We start from the raw sequence: 16136 nt of genomic DNA on the forward strand, positions 1-16136 counted from the left end.
TGCATCGTCACCAATAACAGCCGACTCCTCCGCACGTCGAGGAGCCAATTTTTGGCTATATGGGTGTTCGAACGCCTCCCTAAGTCCTACGAGGCCCATTAGGCGTTCTATGTCGTTCAACGGCGAAGTATTTCCAATGCATGCCTATTTCACATAATTTAACATCTCTTGATCAATAACAGATGCTGGCAGGTCGTGTTCATGAAATGATACTGCGCCACAAAATTATCCGAGAATTGGGATCTCTCATCAACTTCTTTGAATTCGACTAGGAACTATCAGTACTTGTGGACCTTGACTCGAAATGTCGGACAATAGTGCTGCGCTAGCTTAAATAGCGAGCTTAAATCTCGTCTTCTTGATCCCAAAGTCCACCTTTCTTTTCTATCTCCCTAGGAAGGCCCCATCATGGCCAATAATGTTGACGCCACTGCGTCAGTGACAGACACAACTCCTGGCAACTGTGGCTTGTCCGCCGACCTCAAGTTCACCCCACACACAGTTTGCTCCACTGTTGTCAACGAACACATTGATACTCTAAGTGTCAAGTGCGTTAGATCTTCAGTTCCGGCCACCATTATCCATACTGAACTCAATCAGAAAGGCACTAGGAATCGACAACGCGGACAGCCGGGTCATACGTATCATCGTGCTCAGAAAGCTTGATCCAATCACGACGCTGAGCGACAAAGAGTTCCTCCTCGCATGGTGGGAAGTCGTCAAGTGCAAGTGTCATCGTGTCCTTTTCTTGTTCGCTATCATTCACCCATTACTCCGACAGGCCATCGCGTCCTCTGGAAGAGGGGCGTGCATCACCGCAACGTCAGCCCCAGTAATATTATGGGATACCGCTTCGGTGGTCGATTTATCGGCGTCCTTAACGATTTTGACTTATCATCGATCATACAATCAATATCCTCCATTCAAGACGCTCCCAAAGGCTTCGAGCGCACAGGAACGGTACCCTTCATGTCGCTACACCTTCTCACGCGGAAAGCCATTGCAGGCCAAGTCGAGCACTTGTACTATCATGATGCTGAATCGTTCATTTGGGTCCTCACTTGGATTTGTCTTCGATATGAAAATGGTGAACTCCTCAGGAGGAACAGACCACTCGATGAATGGTTGACAGTGGACGCCAGGGGGTGCCATCAGAAAAAAGCAGGTTATCTGGCAACGGTGGACGAAATATGCCCAACGCGGTCGCATGAAGCGAACTTCAAAGTTGTCATGCGTTGCTTAGAGGTGATTCACAAATATTTAGGACCATTCACGTCCGTTCCAGCGGACGATGAAGTGGTATTCAAGACATGGCTCCTGAACCATGTGCCCAAGAATGTACTTGAAGGCAATATTTCTTTGATAGAGTAGGTATACTTGCAGTTGAGGCAGCGTGCCTCCGAAATGTGATGTCACATACAATCTTGTATATTCGATGCAGAACAAACATCATGCACGGTGCCATTATTTTGTATTTGCGTGTTCAAACGTTCAAGCTTAAAGTTCAACGTTCAGGCCTCAGGCCTACGATGAACTGCAAATAATGTCAGTCCTCCAACCGCTTATATTGCATGACCACACAGGATCATTCTCACAGAACTCTATAGCACTTCGAACATCACCTTTGTCCGCAGATCGTTCCACCCAGCATCTGGATATCATCCATGAAGCCTACATAGTCTGTAGATGGGTCACTTCGTCGATCGAGTGTCTGTATACTTGAGCCACACGAACGTCAGTCATCGGAGATGTGATCCCCCCAGGAAGATCGAAGGAAATCCACCAACAATCACCATCGTATCAAGAGCTGGAAAAGGCCCTGACCGTTCCCGCGCAAGTCGGGACCACTGCACAGCATAGACGCCATCACAAGGCCAAGAAACATATATAGTTGGTAAAATAGTGTAGGTAGTGTCCACCATAGGGCTTCACCTCAACGGACAATAACCAAGAACTTCTCAAAAAAATCTAAACATCGCGCCCGAGTTCCGTATTTCAGGAATTCACGGCGCGCTATCGCATTAGACCATCGATCTCCGAGGCTTGATTCCACTGCCTGGGGGCGATACCAGGGGAGTAGCGGGGGTCCACCTCTACGACTTCTACTGCAGAGAATGGAAGCACAGCCCGATATTTTGGAGGTAGATGGAGACGTGTGAGAAGACCATCAGAATCAGATTTCTTACATGTTCGCGTGTTCACTCGTCCCAAAGGTTGGCGATATGGAAGTTTAAAATTTGTAAATCAAAATGGGGGTGAATGGCCGCCGCAAGTTGATCAACAGGCTATCGGTCCATCCATTGTTCTTCGACGTCCACACGCCACTCATTTGCGGACTTGAATCAGTGGACCATATTTGCACGACTTTCGTCCTTGTGCAGCGTATGGAGCGTCAATAAAAGCAGATAGCAAAGGAAACTACACCTGATGCGTGCCAAAGGCAACAGCAACGGTTCATAATTTGAGGAAGCTGAGTGATTTTGAGGCCTCCTGAGTCCTCTTTCAACCGTAGAGAAAGATCGCAGCCCGGTTGTTCGGGAAGACAGATGAGTCTGATAAGACGATCAGAGTCTAGATTCCTTGATTATTCCCATGTTGTGAGTAGAAGTACTTACTAGTCATCCGTCATCCGAAAGGTTGGTGAATATGTACATGAAATCGGTGATGGCCGTTGCGAAGAAATTGACAGCTGGGCGCTGGGCTATCAGACGGGCCATCAAGTCCTTCGACGCCCACAAACCATTCCTCCAATCAGTGAAATTCTTCTACGAGACTTTCGAAGAAGCTTGTGCGATGTGCGGAGCGTCAAAAAAAACTTTAGAAAAATGTTCATTAAGAAAAAGATCGTACCCGGTCGTAGATGGGCCAAAAGATAACAGCAGCGAACTATTGGAGTAACGATACAAAGAAGATACAACTGCCAGAAAATTCAAGACTGATCTGGATGAGGTGGGTCGTGTTGATGAAGTGATGCGTTGTCGACATGTCAACCGTTGGTCCGTTTGTGCCACAACTTTTATTAATTGTAGCCGACAGACTGAGATTTCCATCAACTTCTTCGAATTCAAACACTTGTGGACCTTGACTCGAAATGTCCGACAATACTAAATAGTGCTGCGCTAGCTTAAATAGCGAGCTCAAATCTCGTCTTCTTCATCCCAAAGTTCACCTTTCTTTTGCATCTTCCTAGGAAGGCCTCATCATGTCCAATAATGCTAGCGCCACTACGTCAGTGACAACCACACCTCCCCGCAAGTCCGAGTCTGGCTTGCCCGCCGACCTCAAATCCACCCCACACGCAGTCGGCTCCGCTGTTGTCAGCGAACACATCGACACTGTAGGCGTCGAGTGCGTCAGATGTTCTGTTCCGACCTCTATTATTTATACTGAACTTTGTTGTTCATGCAGCGTCAGTGATGTCCGTCCATGGATCGCGCGCGACGTCAAGAACTTCAAGCGATGTGGGGCAGACGAAATGCTGCAGCAGCTTCTCGAAATGTGCGCAGCTCCCAACCAATCCCTTCCTCCCAGTCAGAAGTCCACGTTACTCGATACCTCCCTCGAGGCTGTCCTCCCTCTCTGCAATGGGCCAGGTGTGGCGCAGAAGATCAAGCAACACTTGACTAAATTGTGAGCCAGCAATTCAAAGAGCGCCCAAAAGACTAACGCCATTATCAAGTTGTAATATCGAGAGCGAAACCCCGTCTTACTCTGATTTCGTCGCGGCTGCCAACCATGCACTTCGTGAACTGGGGAAGGTGAACATACCTGGAATGCCTGATTTTCAAGACGACGATGAAACCAACATCGTTTTTCACGTGAATGATCCATCGTTCATACACCAAAAACATCAAGGCGAGAAGTCCAGCCGCAAGCCGGACGTCGTCGTCGTTTCTCGCCAGACCGCCGCGGATATCATACCGGAGGGAAAATCTAAAAATGTTTACCGTTCTGCGTGCAAGGCGCCCACCAAAGACCATGAAAACTTCCAGTGGGTGGACGTCCGAACGACATTTGAGTTCAAACGCCCGAAGCCGCGTCTGCCTCATCCGCCATCTGCTTACACTAAGGACTACGTGGCTCCTAATGTCCTATATATCGAATTCATGAAGGAAACGGACGCGTCCGATTCGTCAACTGACTCATCCAGTCAGTCGACGGACTCATCCGATCAGTCAACGGACTCATCCGATCAGTCAATGGACTCGTCCGATCGGTCAACAGACTCGACGTCTACCACTGGTGCTGCTCAGACCTCCCACAGTAACTCGAATGAGGGTAAGTCGTCCAGCATGCATCTCCGCTGCTTCTTTTGACATGTGCGACGCAGTGCAAAATATAGCCCACCGACTCAGAAGCAACAAACGCGGTTCCGATCATCTACGCTCAAACGAGCCGTCCACCAACAAACGATCCAGGCAGGATGAAGATAGGTCATCCGAGCAGGAGGAGAGGAGGAACAAGAAAAAGAAGAAGGGTTCGTATAAACCTCATCCTGTCATCCAGAATGGTTTGTATGTTGCGGAGATGTTCGCAGCTCATACGGCGCGCCAGCACGTCATCTCGTTTATAGTTAACAGTAAGTGGATGCAACGCAATTGTCCTGTCGTCGAAGTAATGGCTCGTTCTAGACGATATCATCTATCTCTGGTGGTTCGATCGTCAGCACGCGATTCAATGCGCTGGCATCAACTTCGTTCAGGATCTTCCACGCTTTGTGGTCTTGCTCTTCATCATGCAGCGCATGGGATACAAGCAGTGGGGCCTCCACCCGTTGTTCGAACCTAAACCCGGATATAAAGGGGAGATTATCGTCGAGTACGAGGACGACACGAACAAGGACGATCGGGATAATAAGGGTCAAGATAAGACGAAGCGTGTCGACCTTACACTGGATTTGAGATCTGAGAAGCGCGCGACTCATTTCGGTCTGCGGGGACGTGCAACCACGGTTTTTCCCGTGAAAAGTAAGGCGCTGTCGGCTCTGCCGCGGCGTTCACATTTTCTCAACAAAACCAACAAATTGGTTGCCAAGCTCTTCTGGCCAGAAGAGGCACGCCAGAGCGAGCCCGAGATCCTCGAAGAGGTCTACAAGATTGCGAAGGACGATCTCGATGTGCTGGGCCATGTTCCAGAGATGGTCTGGTTCCACAAGTTTGAAGACACGTCCACAGCGATAATCAGAAAGGCGCTAGGGATAGACGATGCGGGCAGCCGGGTCCTATACATCATTGTATTCAAAAAGCTTGAGCCAATCACGACCCTGAGCGGTAAGAAGTTCCTCCTCGCATGGTGGGAAGTCGTCAAGTGTAAGTGACCTGTCCTTCTGGTGGTATTTATCATCCACTTACCACTGCTACAGGCCATCGCGCGCTCTGGAAGAGGGGGGTACATCACCGCGACGTCAGTCCCAACAATCTCATGGGATACCGCTTACGCGGTCGATTTATCAGCGTCCTCAATGATTTCGACTTATCGTCGATGAAAGATTTGTTGTCCTCGATTCAAGGCGGTCCCAGAGGCTTCGAGCGCACAGGAACGGTACCGTTCATGGCGTTAGACCTTCTTAAGCCAGAAGCCATCGCAGGCCGAGTCGAGCACGTGTACCGTCACGATGCTGAATCGTTCGTCTGGGTTCTCACCTGGATCTGCCTTCGGTATAAGAAAGGCAAGCTTCTCAGGAAGCGTAGACCGTTGGATGAATGGCTGACAGTGGATGCCATGGGATGCTACGAAAAAAAAATGGGTTTTTTGGGAATGCTGAGCACGATGCGTCCAACGCGGTCACACGAAGGGAGTTTCAAAGTTGCCTTTGAGTGCTTAGACGTGATCATCATATCATTAAGCCCAACCGCGCCCGTTCTAACGGACGATGAAGTGTTCAAGACATTGCTCCAGAACCATGTGCCCCAGAATGTACGTGAAGGCAATATTTCTCTTGTAAATTAGGTATGCTTGCAGTTGAGGCAGCGGTGATATTACATACTATGTTGTAGATTTGCTGTATGGAACAAACATCTGCATCGTGCACGGTGCCAATGATTCTTTGGTATTTGCGTATTCAAACTCGAGGTTAAAACGTTCAACGTTCAGGCTAATATCCACAATATATAATCTTATGATGACTTGGAGCGCGGCGTCCACCCGCGTGCGCTTACTTGTATACAATAAATATAAAACGAAGAATGTTTTGACATTGATATCTACGTCGACGCAGTAACTTGATCGTAACGTAATCTGATAAGTTCGATTTTACATCTGCGGTGACACAGCGCTTGTAAAGCAACGTTCACGTACATGCAGATGATTCCTGCATTCCTGCAGCTCAGCGAGTATTTCTCACGACCTTGTACATTACGCATATTGAATCACTGGCAGTTTCTATCAACAGTTATCGATACTCATTGACCTATATTTTGCCTGTTCTCACTCCATCACTGCCGGTCATGGACACATGGAACTTGTCGTAAGTAAGCACTCAGTATATCATTTTCTCCAACAGGCTTCTACTACCTTATTGCTCGGATTTCCATGTGCGTGCGCATTGTGATTCGAACTTATCTACCTGGACACTACTGTAGTTTTGCATAGGCGCCTATGTTAAGATGCCTTTTTCAAGTCTTTTCCAGCTTCGTGTAATTGGTGCCAGGCTGGATCGTCGTGAGTATACCTCAATTACTCGAGTGGACACTGGAGCACGACAATAGATATCCCCACAGACATTGGCACCGCTGAAGAGTAAAAGCTTCCGACCTCAGAAGGAGCGGACCGGAAGTCGGCAGCCGCGGGGCGGTTGCAACCAGCAACATTTGTTTACGCGTCAAGGCTATTCGTACTCTCCACTGTTGGAGAGCCGACCTGATAGTAATATATAGTCAGCACTGCATCAGTAGAGATGGAACAGACTCAGTACAGGCAAGCAGAAACTTCTGCCGACGCTAATTCCGAGTCATGGGAACTGGAGAATAATGGTAGAGTCGCGGAACGAAACATAATATAAAGTATCATGCAGTCGTTAGTAATAATCGACCACCAGATAGTTGAAGCTACTGAACCACCTCGCTAGAATGAAATTCAATTATGCCTCTCCGTACTACGGACAAGCCCAGCTGGGCCCTGATACAATAATCGGATCACTCGATCACTTTCAGACTGAGACCTTGGCACCATGCCACGTCTGCGCAGTACTTACGAATTTCCAATTTTATCCGACCCCAAACAATTTTTAGTAAGATATCCCGTGGTTGCACAGGACAGCACAGGATGCGTCAACGTTATAGTACAGCTTGACAAGGGTTCGTTATATCACATGTCTTGTCTGAATCGCAGATGAGTCAATTTGATAGAGTAAAATCTATTGATGTGACAGAACAGTCAGCTCAGCCAAATGGTCAGCCTGTCCTATTCCGAATTCGAGGCAAGCACCCCCGTATCCTGTTGACGTTCATCAAACGGCGATTCAGCACCACAATCTGAAGACCGGAATATTAAACAACTCAGAGACAAGAACGGGCAAATACATATCATTGTCACGGTAATCATGACAAGACCATTGCTTTGACACATTATTCTCCGCGCCCATCGCCCCGGATAGGTCATGTGGATGGGTGCTTAGCATTTCAAGATCAATCCTCTAGCCCCGTATGCATCTCGGCTGTCGAACGTTGCGTCCATCTACAGGTAGAGCATTATGACTTTGATGGGAATGCCGTGCAAGGTAACCCGTCCCACGTCGGATGTGATATGGAGGAATATATCGTTGTCTGGGGCATGCTAGGGCTATAGTATAAAAGGTGAGAGGAAAGTGCAGCTTTCCACTCAACTCAACAGAAGATAAATCATCGAGCCCTAGCACTCTCCTCATTACAAACATGAAATTCATCTCACTCACATCTATGATCGTGTCTGTTGCGGTAATGGCTGGCGTAGCCACCGCGTACAACCCTATCGGCCAGTCTTGCGACACCCCAGGTAAGTGCTCTTGCCACATAATGATGTGTCGCGGGATGTGCAGATAATTTGACGGTGTACTTACGCTTGCTTTCAGGTGGTTATGGGTGCTCGCAAGACGCGAGTATTAATGGCGGAAATGCGTTCATTTATGAATGTGCATCGACCGACAAGTTCGTGTACGTTGCAGGCTGTGGCTGCCCTACTTGCTGTGAAGCCACGACCAGTGGTGCGTTCTGCACGTGAAAGTAAGCGGTGAGCGCGGTTATCCTGTACCTCTTGAATATTAGTGCTGATGTTGCTTTCGCGACAGGTTGTCTGTGGAATAATGTACTGTGATACGTAAAGGAGGTAGTGAAGGAGTGGTCGATAAATATACCGCGTCTGGAACCAATTGTGCTGTGTGATGTCGTGATTCAAGGCGTGATTTCCGGTGGAATCATCCATCCCGATTCGTTATCTCTAAATGGACGGTCGAGAGGCACGAAAACTTGCGCTTGGGTGTTTACAGGCTGCACTCGAAACGTTCAGGCTTAGAACAGGTCTGGCAAAGAATGAACGAGCTTTTTCCGTTGCAAGAGTGTCTCACCATTGCACATTGGTAGATAGGAGAAAGAGATGATGCTATGATGTGATACATAAGCACGCTGTCGCGATGGAGACATGCATGTCACTGTGCTTCGTCGAACACCGAGAAAGGAGAAGGACAATCAGGGTGAAAAGCGATAACAAGAAGGAGTCCATATAACGTGGAGTGTGATGAGCAAACGATAGACGCGTGGATTTGGTGTGGGAATGAGATAGTGCCCTAGGTACTGCGATAAGTAGCCTGGTGGTCCCTGCGTAGTAGAAAATTATGCCACGGGGCTCCAAGTGCGATATTCGCACGTCGGATCTCGTTACTGTACATGAGGAGGACAGACCTGATCGAGCTTGCTGGTTTGTTTGATCTGAGGCCTTGCAAGCCCAACAACCCCATTTCCGTCTCCTCGAGGCGACTTATCTTGACCCGCCATAATTGGAAGATTACGTGTATAGCCACCGCACCGGGATTCACCGCGCTTACGTGGACTGAGTTGATATAAACCTGAACGGAATGGTCAAGTGAAACCAAGGTCTCCGCTAAGCTTTGCAATGCGCGGACTGACAACAGTAACACTCGCTCTCCTCGGCCTCGCTGCTGCCATTCCCGAACCGCAGCGTCGCAAGTCCCTTTCATTTGGTCCTGTTCTCCCTCATGCCCACTTCGACAGTAGTGCTCACCAGCCTGTGCCCGCCGTACTCTTCTCTACTCAAGACAGAGTGCGGGTAGACCCGTACGAAGTAGCCAAGACATTCCTTGACTCTATCGTAGACCTCGACGACGGCGTGAGCTACGTAATCCGCAGCGACAGCTACACGGATCGTATTACCGGAGTGACTCACGTCTATGCACGTCAGATCGTTCAAGGTGTACAGGTAGCCGACGGTAATGTAAACTTGAACATCAAGGACGGCGTTGTCTTGAGTTACGGCAATTCGGTGCGTATACGTCATGTTGGTGACGCGTCAACTTCATAAGCGCTCACCCCATGCAGTTTTACCCCGGTCCGGCTCCATCATCACACACCCGTGGTGCACATCCCCACGCAGAATACTGCGCACAACTTGATTCCGCTCGTTCCCCCTGGTCAAGCCAGAAACCCCTCGACGGTGCACACCCAGAGCTCGAGCACATTCATTCCTCCAACTGCGCAGCCCTCCCTAACATCCACTCCATCCCAACTCCCTCCTTCGATGACCACGTCCCAAGTCCACAAGATGCACCTCGTGCACTTCTCACTTTCCTTCTTGCAGCTGCACCGTCTCCCGCTCTCGCACAAGACATCCAGACCCGTTTCGATGATCATTTGGCAAGCATGACCATGGCTCACATGTCCGGCTTCCTTCCTCACGAGGCCGAGCAACTCACCATTACCGGTGCTCCCGGAACCATCGGCGAGGTCAAGACCTCCGTCGTCTGGGTCCAGGTACCCTCTGAAGATGGCACCGTGCATCTCGAGCTCGTACATCGCGTTAGTGTTTATCCTCTAGTTTTTGCACCCAATATTGACCACTACACAGTTCGAAGTCGAGATGGAGCACAACTGGTATGAGACCACAGTCTCTGCATCTCTTCCCCACCGTATTGTGTCCGTCGTGGACTGGGCCAGTGACAGCCCTATGCCTCTTTATTCCCCTGGATCTCACCCCGAGGATGCTCAGCTCCCTCCCCTCTCCTCATTCATCCCTGCTGGCTCCAACGCCCCCTCCTGCTCCACCAAGAAGGTTGGTGGTCGCTTTAGAAAGGGTAAGGCTGTGGCAGATCTCCGAAAGAGCAAGGCTGCCAAGGAGGGTGTCACGTGGTCCAGTGGCCCTGCAATTCCTGACTTCCCGAAAGCATATTACAACATCTTCCCATGGGGCACCAACGATCCTGTTGAGGCTGCGGAAAGGAAGGCGCTGAGTGAGGCAGATGGTAAGTTCCATCATATCCCCTTTGTGATCCAAACATAAACTCACGCCTCTTCTAGCACCCACAGATTCTTTGCCTCCTTCTTACGGTCGCGTCCAATACTCTGAGTTGGGTGATAAGCTCGCAAGTCCAGCAGGGTGGCACGCCCTGCCGTGGGGTGTAGACCCCAGCATTAGTGAGGAAGAGAAGGTTGCACTTCGTGCGAAAGGTTCGTCATCCTCTAGTTGACCTTTTCGTGCTATAGACCTCATGCGGAACGGCAGGCGAGTTCTGGCGCACGACAAACACCACATGGGGCAACAATGTCTTTGCACACGAGAACTGGGAGGGGCGGAACGCGTGGATATATAACCGTCGTCCAGAGGGAATCTCTGTGGGTGGTGAGTGCTTGCGCAGCTTGTTCTAGTTTTCGTTTTCATAACACTTGTCTGTTAGACGACGTGAGCACTTTAGCCGTCCACTACAACTATCCATACTCCCCGAGCCAGAAGGGCAACTCAGAGGAAAACTTGGTCGATGCACATGCTCACATCGATGCAACGGTGGCGCAACTTTTCTACACGAGCAACTTGTTCCACGACTTGACCTACCGGTGCGTTCTACTCACGATTATTTCTTATTTTCCCATGTGACGAACTGTGACAGGTACGGCTTCACTGAAGAGGCTGGGAACTTCCAGCAGTACAACTTTGGGCGCGGCGGTGAGGAATCAGATGCTGTGATCACGAATGCACAGGACGGTAGTGGGTTCAACAATGCCAATTTCATGACACCTCCCGATGGTCAAAATGGGTTAGTTGTTTTTCTTCCTTGCTCTGATCAATACTTATGCTTTGTGAACCAGCAAATGCCGAATGTACCTGTGGAACACCGCTAACCCCTATCGTGATGGCGACATGGAAGCTGGTATCGTTATCCACGAGCTTACTCATGGTCTCAGCACGCGCTTGACGGGTGGCCCCAAGAACAGTGGATGTCTCGGCTGGGGTGAGGCTGGTGGTATGGGAGAGGGCTGGGGTGGTAAGTTTTGATTGGACGCTTAATAATCAACAAACTCACCGTGTACAGACTTCCTCGCCACGACCATTCGCAGTACTGCCACTTACGAGGACTACGCGATGGGCGCATGGGCTGCCAACCGTCCGGGAGGTATCCGGAACTACCCGTACAGTCTTGACAAGTCAGTGAACCCTAGCACGTACAAGACGCTCGACAAGCCCGGGTACTGGGGCGTACACGCAATCGGGGAGGTCTGGGCGCAGATGTTGTGGGTCCTGGAGCAAAGGCTGATCGCCAAGCACGGGTTCACAGATAATCTGTTCCCTCCCCCGCACGATGCTAACTTCGCCGATTACGCTGCTTTCTACCGCGCCGACAAGCCTTTCGTCCCCAAGCACGGTAACTCGCTATTGGTACAGCTCGTGTTGAACGGGATGAAGCTGCAGCCATGTAGCCCATCTTTCTTTGATGCGCGTGATGCGATCGTGCAGGCTGATCAAGTACTTACGGGTGGGGAGAACTTCTGTGATATTTGGGCTGGCTTTGTTGAGAGCGGGCTGGGTATTGATGCTACCGTTAAGGGGCGTACACCGTGGGGTGGAGGTGTTAGGGAGGATGTAAGTTCTTTTTCGCTGAGTTACCTTTTTAGTGTCTGACGCACGATTATTTTGTAGGGTTACAAAGTTCCCGCTGCATGCCAAAGCGAGGACGCACCCTCACCCTCACCTGAGCCAATCCCTGATGACCCAGAGGATGACTGCGGTCCATTTGGATGCTGGTGGAAGCTGTGAGCGTGGGCGAGAAACTCTAACTGTTTCGCATCATGATCGATATCCATATACACGATTGGAGACGCACGGCTAGATGATAGTGATATCCAGGCTCTGGATAGAATATATATCCGTATCTTGCTCCCATGTAATCATGCGCTAGCTTTATTTTGGCTTGGGATATTTTGGTTTTGTTGTTGCACATAGTTTTTGTATGATAGTTATAATTGATAAGATATGATGGATCGCGGGTACATGGCTGATGTTGAGTATAATTAGCTGAGTGACTTGAGCATAAGGATTTACCTGAGGCTGTTTCACGTGAGATCTAGGATGCTGCAGGGAGGGTGGAGATGACGAGGGAAAGATGCGGCAGGAGAATAATAATATACCCGTGCTCGAGGGCGCAAGCAAACGTCCGACACCAGGCCAGGTACCGTGAACGGGGACCTTAAGAAGTTCAGATGCAAGTTCCGGTATTGCACTTGTTTTGTGATTTCAATATTCAAGCTTGGCGAGTCTGAACATACAATTCATTCCCTGGAGGTAGCTGGTCAGCTGATGTGCGAGACATGCCATAGCCTGCCATAGCCCCAAGTGCGCGTAGTTGGATATAAATAGATGTTCTCTCAGCGCTCCAGCTTCTTCGTGATGAACGTACGGTATCAACGACCTTCTAGATCAGAAAATAAAGCGCGAGCCCTCGGGCACGGAATAGTCAAATTTCAATTGGAGATGTCGGACCCGGCATCCGACCACTATCTTATCTTCATTCGTCTGGTCTGGGGACATCGTTCCGCAGTTTCTTCTTTAATGAGCTGCGGCATATAACACATCAGACTAGAAGCAACATAAGAAAATGAGCCGCAGTAAGAGTGAGAGTCCGATGGAGCTGGGATGGGGTGAGGCATGACTAAACTTGAATACGTATCTGATTGGAAGAAGCACCCCAGGGACGCCGCCGTCACGCCAGAAGAGTTCAACGTGAAACAACTTGAAACACAGGTGTCCTCGGGTACGACATGATTTATGCAGGGTCATCGACAGGTGGGCGGACCTGGACCCTGACAAGGAGATGTCACCTAGTTGATAAGAGGGTTTGCGGTAGTCATCGAGTGTGGATAAACTATGGACTGCATCGAGCAGATATAACGCCGTATCGAAGCAGATACAGGGGCGTTATAGAAACTTACTGTGATCGGATAATAACGGCAGCAACATAATGTGTCCCCGAGCGCGCTATCCCTTTCCGTAAACTCCACACGCGCTCCCACTTGAGCATGAAGGATCTAAGATAGACAAGACAAGAGACTTGGACACCCCCCGCGACGGAGTTTCAATACTGCGTGCAGGGCTTTTGGGTATTTTCATCCATACTGCGTCAACCCAGCTCTCCACTCTTCGTATAGTAATCAATGTGGCGGTCTCCATTGCAATGTAAGAGTCTTATATATCCATATAATGACTTACAGTGACGTTGACATTTGTGTGGGGTGCCGACTGTACCGGAAGCACTTGGCATGATGGATTGTTTTCGGGCCAAACCAAGGCCAGATCACATCCCACGAAGTTATCTCGTTGAGGAAATACAGGATCCATCTTTAGCAGTGTCCGGATTTGTCCAGTTCGCCTTGTTCCGCGACCGTTTCAAGCGCTCAATCCGATAGGACTCCTAGTAGTACCCCAATGTAGTTTATTTCGGTTCACTGACCCATCCTGTGCAGACCAAAACGAAATACCAAGCACACATGGGAAATATAAAATGGAACCACGCGTGCCGTTCCTTTTCATTCAAACCTGACCCTCCATCACAATGCGCGATCTACCCATCGAAATTATCAACACCGTCATCCAGAATGTTTCCACCGTAACTGATCTTCTCCAGTTACGCTCTTTAAACAAAGCGTACCGAGAGCTCGTCACACCCATCGCATTCACCAAACTTCACGTGAAAAATAGCATCCAGAGCGCACAAAACCTTCAACAGATCATTGCTGCCGCCAACCTTGCTCCCCATGTTCGGGAAGTCGTTTACGATTCTCGTGACGATGAATGTTTCCAATTTCCCCCAGAAAACATTGGTGAGATCTATTTCCTTTTTGTCTATGTATAGGAGCTAATTATAGAATGTTTCTGCAGAAATTGAGGACATGTTGGAAGTCGCTGACCTTGAAGAAGCCTTGACCGAGGCTTTCTGCGCACTCGATAGACTCCCCAGACTTGAATGCGTCACCGCGAATTTTTGGCCAACATTCATCTCCCAGTCTGGGAAGGAAATCCGCGAGAGCCCATTCTGGTTTACGAGTCGGCAGCTCACCGTTATTCATTCCATATATCACGCTATGAAAACATCCCGCATGACATCCCTCTCTCTCAACAATGTAGTCATGATGCCTGTTTCATGCTATGACTTCGTCTCTACCCTCACAAACTCGCCCTTGTCCCATCTTTCGCTCTCTGTCGTGCCAAACGCCGATATCAGTGCCTGGTCGGGATCCAAGGAAATTAACGGATCACTTGGCGCACTCCTGCCCCTTTCCAATCCCACACTCAAGTCGCTCGAGCTACGTAGCCCCCAGGGCCCCTACCACAGCCTGGAAACCAAGCTTTCATCATTCCATTATCCATCACTCGAATCGCTCGTGCTCGAAAATACCATCTTTGATCAGATGCCCTCTCCTGATGGCGTCGAAGAGTTTGTCATCCGCCAAAAGAGTCGCTTGCATCATCTGGAGCTGCAATCATGCGCAAGCTATGTAGCAAATCCGTCAGTCGATGCCAGGCTGTGGTCAAGCATCTGGCAACGATGGGCAGCTGAGCTCACCAGTTTGAGAGAGCTTGTGGTGGACGGCGACAGTGGATATGTCGTACTCGATGCTGAGTGGGGCTACGTCACTTATAAGCCGATCAGCACCACAGTGGCTGAGGGCGACTCGTCGAGCTTGCGGATGTTCCAGGATGCCATAGTGTCCGCTTGTCAGGTTGTGGCATGAACGTGTAGTTGTATCATTTACTTGGTCGAACGGTTTGGGTGGTTTCGGACACATTGTATAGCATTTGCATAGGGCCCTATCAGGGGCATTTGATACCGCGGAGGCAATTTACATCATTGCGCCAGTGAAAATGTACATTTGAAGTTTGTTGTTTGTAGTCTGAGCATCTTTCCCGAGGTCACGGCTCCATATCCTCGACTCCCACAGGGCCTCTGTTTCATCAAAAACGTGGACTCATCTCCGTTGTAACTTTGTCAAAAATATGTAACCTTTCTTTCCTCTTCTGACAAACGAGTTCACGCTCGTGATAGGCTGCCACGAGCCCGTGCCTTCGGTACTAGTAGGCGGAGCGCATCACGCTTGGCTAAGTGATGCCAGGTGAGAGGTTGTACTGCACTTGTCAAAAGACTTGCATTGCTTTTTCACGACATCATTGAAGAGGCGTCGTGTAACGTGGCGTCCTCTTCATTCTCAGGATATCATATCATTCACGATCTTGACGTGTCACAGCCAATCTATCCCCACAATTAATAATTCGAAACTTGCTGACAAGAGGTCATTCTGTAAGCACAAGATAAAATATAATTTCACGCTTTAGGAACGTCGGGCGTCATGGTCTGCTCGCAATAAACTTTAAATATTTTTAGGGTCGCTCACGCTTTAAAGGACTGCTCACACCAGCGATATCTGCTGACATAATCTCACCGTGGTATTTGTGCAGGCTCCATCGTCCCTGGACTTCCAGCGCCGTTCGATAGAACGCATCGCTCCTGCACTTCACAAATCCCTCGTATACACACCTGCCTCCTTGTGTTTCAGCACCAATGTACGGCGTCCAATGCAAACTTGAAACGTCCCCTCAAATTTGCGAATAAAGTTCATCACGGGGTACCCAGATCGAAGGCTCCTAGTTGCGCACGGCAATTGCAA

The 16136-nt window shown here is 49.4% G+C and overlaps 5 protein-coding genes across 5 annotated transcripts; all 5 read left to right on the plus strand.

The window, feature by feature from the left end:
* Window positions 1–127: 127 nt before the first annotated feature.
* On the plus strand, window positions 128–1457 carry HD556DRAFT_299188 (uncharacterized protein). The gene is made up of 3 exons (XM_041310186.1): window positions 128–548; window positions 601–725; window positions 782–1457. Exons 1-3 carry the CDS (start codon window positions 409–411, stop codon window positions 1369–1371), a joined length of 855 nt encoding a protein of 284 aa, XP_041161908.1. The 5' UTR covers window positions 128–408; the 3' UTR covers window positions 1372–1457.
* Window positions 1458–2996: 1539 nt separating this feature from the next.
* HD556DRAFT_299238 (uncharacterized protein) lies at window positions 2997–5967 on the plus strand. The gene is made up of 6 exons (XM_041310187.1): window positions 2997–3348; window positions 3409–3630; window positions 3680–4278; window positions 4343–4579; window positions 4632–5309; window positions 5363–5967. Exons 1-6 carry the CDS (start codon window positions 3203–3205, stop codon window positions 5947–5949), a joined length of 2469 nt encoding a protein of 822 aa, XP_041161909.1. The 5' UTR covers window positions 2997–3202; the 3' UTR covers window positions 5950–5967.
* A 1739-nt stretch (window positions 5968–7706) lies between these two features.
* Window positions 7707–8656, plus strand: HD556DRAFT_299774 (uncharacterized protein). Its single transcript, XM_041310188.1, has 4 exons — window positions 7707–7793; window positions 7853–7971; window positions 8048–8198; window positions 8264–8656. Exons 2-3 carry the CDS (start codon window positions 7872–7874, stop codon window positions 8194–8196), a joined length of 249 nt encoding a protein of 82 aa, XP_041161910.1. The 5' UTR covers window positions 7707–7793; window positions 7853–7871; the 3' UTR covers window positions 8197–8198; window positions 8264–8656.
* Window positions 8657–9054: 398 nt separating this feature from the next.
* Window positions 9055–12477, plus strand: HD556DRAFT_1361196 (Fungalysin metallopeptidase-domain-containing protein). Its single transcript, XM_041302633.1, has 10 exons — window positions 9055–9471; window positions 9528–10004; window positions 10054–10447; window positions 10503–10652; window positions 10708–10824; window positions 10880–11036; window positions 11090–11236; window positions 11289–11464; window positions 11513–12060; window positions 12118–12477. The coding sequence occupies exons 1-10, from the start codon at window positions 9085–9087 to the stop codon at window positions 12232–12234; spliced, it is 2670 nt and encodes an 889-aa protein (XP_041161911.1). The 5' UTR covers window positions 9055–9084; the 3' UTR covers window positions 12235–12477.
* Window positions 12478–14351: 1874 nt separating this feature from the next.
* On the plus strand, window positions 14352–15649 carry HD556DRAFT_1361207 (uncharacterized protein). The gene has a single exon (XM_041302634.1). It carries the CDS (start codon window positions 14364–14366, stop codon window positions 15204–15206), a length of 843 nt encoding a protein of 280 aa, XP_041161912.1. The 5' UTR covers window positions 14352–14363; the 3' UTR covers window positions 15207–15649.
* Window positions 15650–16136: the final 487 nt, after the last annotated feature.

Source organism: Suillus plorans (assembly GCF_016647745.1).
Source record: "Suillus plorans strain S12 chromosome Unknown HD556scaffold_19, whole genome shotgun sequence".
Taxonomy (NCBI): Eukaryota; Fungi; Basidiomycota; class Agaricomycetes; order Boletales; family Suillaceae; genus Suillus; species Suillus plorans.

Excerpts from the sequence above, each read along its gene's own strand:
- HD556DRAFT_299188 (XM_041310186.1), top strand. The coding sequence starts at position 409 with ATGGCCAATAATGTTGACGCCACTGCGTCAGTGACAGACACAACTCCT. Across the intron at positions 549-600 it reads ATTGATACTCTAAGTGTCAA|AAAGGCACTAGGAATCGACA; the intron begins GTGCGTTAGATC and ends GAACTCAATCAG. Across the intron at positions 726-781 it reads ATGGTGGGAAGTCGTCAAGT|GCCATCGCGTCCTCTGGAAG; the intron begins GCAAGTGTCATC and ends TTACTCCGACAG.
- HD556DRAFT_299238 (XM_041310187.1), top strand. The coding sequence starts at position 3,203 with ATGTCCAATAATGCTAGCGCCACTACGTCAGTGACAACCACACCTCCC. Across the intron at positions 4,580-4,631 it reads CATCTCGTTTATAGTTAACA|ACGATATCATCTATCTCTGG; the intron begins GTAAGTGGATGC and ends GGCTCGTTCTAG. Across the intron at positions 5,310-5,362 it reads ATGGTGGGAAGTCGTCAAGT|GCCATCGCGCGCTCTGGAAG; the intron begins GTAAGTGACCTG and ends CCACTGCTACAG.
- HD556DRAFT_299774 (XM_041310188.1), top strand. The coding sequence starts at position 7,872 with ATGAAATTCATCTCACTCACATCTATGATCGTGTCTGTTGCGGTAATG. Across the intron at positions 7,972-8,047 it reads CCAGTCTTGCGACACCCCAG|GTGGTTATGGGTGCTCGCAA; the intron begins GTAAGTGCTCTT and ends GCTTGCTTTCAG.
- HD556DRAFT_1361196 (XM_041302633.1), top strand. The coding sequence starts at position 9,085 with ATGCGCGGACTGACAACAGTAACACTCGCTCTCCTCGGCCTCGCTGCT. Across the intron at positions 11,237-11,288 it reads CCTCCCGATGGTCAAAATGG|CAAATGCCGAATGTACCTGT; the intron begins GTTAGTTGTTTT and ends TTTGTGAACCAG. Across the intron at positions 12,061-12,117 it reads GTGGAGGTGTTAGGGAGGAT|GGTTACAAAGTTCCCGCTGC; the intron begins GTAAGTTCTTTT and ends ATTATTTTGTAG.
- HD556DRAFT_1361207 (XM_041302634.1), top strand. The coding sequence starts at position 14,364 with ATGTTGGAAGTCGCTGACCTTGAAGAAGCCTTGACCGAGGCTTTCTGC.